This window comes from Onychomys torridus, chromosome X (genome assembly GCF_903995425.1).
Source record: "Onychomys torridus chromosome X, mOncTor1.1, whole genome shotgun sequence".
Lineage (NCBI taxonomy): Eukaryota > Metazoa > Chordata > Mammalia > Rodentia > Cricetidae > Onychomys > Onychomys torridus.
Genome location: NC_050466.1, coordinates 19,892,150 through 19,896,829, shown reverse-complemented (window position 1 = coordinate 19,896,829; position 4,680 = coordinate 19,892,150). Strand labels below are relative to the sequence as shown.

Here is a 4,680-nt window from a genome sequence, read left to right as displayed (position 1 = left end):
CATGAGGAAAAACATAGATTGATATAAATGGGTTAATTTAAGTTATAGGAGCTATTGGGAAAAGCCTAAGTGATAGGCTGAGATTTTTCATAATAATATGACTCCATGTCGGTTTTTTTTTTTTATTGTGAGCTGGAGGCCCAAAGGGAAAAATATTTGCCTACAAGTATGCCACAGCAGCACTTACATCTTGGCTATAACCAACAGAATACTGAGGATGGTGGCACATGTCTTTAGTCCCAGCATGCAGGAGGCAGAGACAAGGGGATCTCTGTGAGTTTGAGGCCAGCCTGGTCTACACAATGGTTTTCAGTCTAGCTAGGTCTAGACTGAAAACCTTAACTCAAAAAAAGGAGATAATGAAATTGGGCAGTAATTAAAACTGATTTGTAATGCACCTATTGTCACAAATTGTGTATTTTGGCTCAGTGCTATGCTGGGAAGAATGAAGAAGTGAGTGGAATGTCCTAATTGTCTATTTGCTTGTTCACTGGCTCACTTACAAGGTGAGGGGAGCTCTGCTGGCCTTGCTGTCTTCTGTCACGTTTCTTTTTTATATTAATTTTTTATTTACTTTTGTTTTCATTTTATGTACCAACCCCTCTTCTCCCTCCCTCCCCTTCTCCCTCTTCTCCTAACTTACCCTCATCCCACCCTCTGGCAATGGGACCAGCACTTATCCCGGATACACGAACTGGTTTATTTTTTATTTTTTTAATTCATTTACATACCAACCACAGAACCCCCTCCCATCCCTCCTCCATATCCCTCCCACCTTTCCCCCAATCCTCTCCCCATCCCCTCCTCCAAAAGGGTTCGTCCATCCATGGCGAACACAAAGCCTGGTATATTCAGTTAAGGAAAAACCAAACTTCTCCCCCATGTATGAAGGCTGAGCAAGTTGTTTCTCCATAGGTAATGGGATCCAGAAATCCAGCTCATTAACCAAGGATAGGTTTTGATCCCACTGCCAGGGGCCCCTCACACAGACCAAACTACACAACTGTCTCCCACACGCAGAAGGCCTAGTTCAGTCCCATGCAGGTTCCACAGCTGTCGGTTTAAAGTTAGTGAGTTTCCATGAATTTAATTCAGTTGTCTCTGTAGATTTCCCTATCATGATCTTGAACCCCCTTGCTCATATAATCCCTCTTCCCTGTCTTTGACTGGCTCCCGGAGCTCAGCCTGGTGCTTGATTGTCTATCTCTGCACCTGCTTCCATCTGTTACTGGATGAAGGCTCTAAGATGACAGTTAAGGTATTCACTGATCTGATTACCAGGGTAAGTCAGTTCAGGCACTCTCTCCACTATTGCTAGTAGTCTAATCTGGGGTCAACCTTGTGGATTCCTGGGAATTTCCCTAGCACCAGGTTTCTCCCTGGCCCCATAATGTCTCCTTCTATCAAGATATCTCTTTCATTGCTCTCCCACTCCATCCCTCCCCCCCCCCCCACCAGCTTGACCATGTTCTCATTTCCCATCCCCTTCCCCCGATTGCTCCCCTCATCCCCAGTTTACTCATGTAGATATCTTCTGTTTCTCCTTCCCAAGATGATCCATGCATCCCTCTTGGAGTCCTCCTTGTTTGCTAGCTCATGAACTACATTTTTAGAGCCCTATGGTGTGATGCCTTATTCTGCCTAGTTTCCATAATACTTCTGAAGTAGGAGATTCTCTAAGTCTACAGATCTTAGATCATGGAAATTAACAGAGGAATCTGTCATTTTATCACAAGCATGAGCTCCTTTTCAGGACCCTCTTTGATAAAGAAAAGGCTTAAAGCAAAACTCCAGGTTGTTGTATAGTCTATTTTTTTTATTATCACCACGAGAAGGGTTTCTGAGAAATTTCAAGTTAAAACCCATCTGGCATCTCAGATTACCCTTCCTATCAGTCTTTTTAATAAGATCTTTATTGATAGATAATTCACATTTATGCATATTTTCCTGTTTGCACAATTTGAGACTTTAGTCCAGCATCCTCATAGGCCCATGACATCATCATCACTTTATATCCTATATAAGAACATTCGTTTTTTTTTGTTTTTTGTTTTTAATGCTGAATGCCGTTTATTGAAGGAGGTATGAGGTCTTAAATACAGGCTTATAGCACAATGGGAGAACCCCGGAGGGCAGAAGTTCGCTTCTGATGTTATACAATCTTGCATCTAAGCTGTTAACACCCAATATGCAGGAAACACAGACAAGTAACTTCCCTTAAGCATTCAGGAGGCTGGAATCTCGAAGGGAATTCGCATAGGGAGGATATCAAGATCAAGCTCAGCAAGCAAGGCAACAGTTACCCAAAACAGGGGCCAGGGACCTACAGGTCTCCCCCCCTTTTACTAAAAAATGAGCTTCTGATTTAGGTTGCATGGGACATCAGCAGGTCACCTTACCCGTCATGGAGACACTAGTCCAGGCCACAGAGGTGCTCTGTCTTATATCTACAATGTTGTTCAGAGAGAGCAGTTAGGAGCCTCACTTCATAGAAGAGATACACTAAGTTCAATGACTTGAGAAGAAGGGTTTGTTTTAATGTGCCCTTTAGAGATTTTTTTAAGTGCTTCTTTGCTATACTAAAGAAGAATTATACTCAAAGCAAATATTACAAGACAGCTAAGTTCTATTTCCTTAAGACAGCATATTTTGACATCACCAAAAGTTACAAAGCAGAAGAAAATCAAGCAGCAAGTCAATCTCTACTCAAAATGCTAACAATGCCTATGAGATGAAAGCTGGAAAGATCTCTAACTACAAATTATACCCCTGAAACCAACACAACATATAAGACTATTGAACTGCTCTCCAGAACTGCCTTTTCAAACTTTAAAAAATTAATTGAACATTATTTTGGGGAGGAAGATGTATTAAGATGGATTAGACAATTCTACAGATAGGGAAAAATTCTAATTAAGAGACTTTAAAAGCTATTGCAGATGTTTATTTGATACTAGCAACATGATCAGTTATAAAATATTTCTCTTCATCACAAAATAGTAAGGATTTAAATAATCCAAAGGAAAGAAATCTAGAAGCTTTTAAACATGTTTTTTGACCTGAGCCCTAATTCTTCTAAAAAGGGTCTCCAAAATCTTGAGTAGAATTGTCATACTCCATAATGAAATGCTTCAGTTCTTCAAGACGTTGCTCACCTATTTCATGCAAACTCTGCTTCATTGCAAACTGTATAGATTTTTCTAAGGAAGGATCCTTTTCAACCAGCCTTTCCACCACCGTTGCGAAAGTTTCACAGAATTGTTGGTAAACCTTCTCAATCTCTGTGATTTTTGATTCAATTGCCTTTGAGCGACTGCTAAGCTGGCTCTCTTCACTCAGTTCTATACCATCTGTTGTGTTTGACTCGGGTTCTTCTGTCTGGTTGATACATAATGGTGCCTTGGATCCCGTCTCAAACTCAGAAATTTCAACCAAGTTATTTCCTTCTGACTTCTTGGGATTTTCATTAGCCCACTTGCTTGCAGCCTCAGCCTGTTCCTTCTCAGTCAGCCGGCTGGGGCTTTTTAACACCTTGGATGAACTTGAGGGCATGGTATCTTTTGATGTTTTCAAAAACTGGATGGCTCTCTCTTTACATCTACGCTGAGGCTGATGGAAGGAGCGCATCCTGCTTCTACTGCTGAGACTGGAGCCAAATCTGCTGTGTAGGGGGTCCTTCCCGCCCACACGAGATTCTCTCAAAAAAGGAGTGCCCCATTTATGGGGAGGTTGTTGTCTTGAATAATGGGAAGAGTAGAAACATTTCCTTCTAAAGCCATTTCTCATGGCCCTGTATTCAGCCTGTTGGCTTGTGGAATACTCATCTCTTGACCATTGGTAGCCATACTGGCCTCTTTTGTAAGGTGGGCCACTTCTTGGTTCCTGAGAAAAACAGAGGCCCTCATCCTATTCTTGGGAATCAACGTGACAGTAGTGTCTACCATAGCCTCCTTCATCCGGTCTGGCTAGCAGAGATGATCTCTTGTCTTCCAGAGGCGGTCTCTTTGGCACAATATTAATTAACCTATGGTCGCCATCACGGGGATGGCTCCAAGGAGGCGCTTGTTTTCCTGGAAGTCGCTTGTAGTCATACCACCCCTGTGCTTGTTTTCCTGGAAGTCGCTTGTAGTCATACCATCCCTCAGACCACATCTCACCTCTTGTGGAAGCCAGTGGACTTCTCCGAACAGAAATGCGTACTTTCCTTCCTGTTCAATTTCAATTTGCAACCATACTCATGGCTCAGCTCGAGAATCTGTTATTGTCTAGAAATTCATCATGAGAACTCTCCAACACTTACATTCCACTGCTGCTGCTGAAACCCAATCAACATCTCTCTAATTAGACTTAGGCCTACTCAACAGTGGAGAAATCATGCCTGGTACTTGAAAGCTAGGAAATTACCTGGCACTAGTGAGGTCATGAGTCATAGAGGAGAATGCAGTACTACCATTTTACTAAATCAGTACAATTCCTAAGTGACTTCCACTTACTACAAATAATTATAGCTATCATCCCTCACCAAAAGTGTTTCTCTTTACAACAGAGAGAGACCATTGTAGAAAACCCCAACCATTTAAATTCAGAGAACAAGTAATTGTGGCGTGTCTAGCATATATATATGTTACATATATATAGGCTGTATATATAACACAACTCCTGCCTCTAAGGCTCAGGAAG

General features: G+C 41.8%; 1 protein-coding gene across 1 annotated transcript; it reads right to left on the bottom strand.

Annotated features, from left to right (window-relative positions):
• Window positions 1-3,075: 3,075 nt before the first annotated feature.
• On the bottom strand, window positions 3,076-4,086 carry LOC118574441 (periphilin-1-like). The gene is made up of 2 exons (XM_036175349.1): window positions 4,025-4,086; window positions 3,076-3,853 (listed from the first exon to the last, which is right to left on the bottom strand). The coding sequence occupies exon 2, from the start codon at window positions 3,784-3,786 to the stop codon at window positions 3,076-3,078; it is 711 nt and encodes a 236-aa protein (XP_036031242.1). The 5' UTR covers window positions 3,787-3,853; window positions 4,025-4,086.
• Window positions 4,087-4,680: the final 594 nt, after the last annotated feature.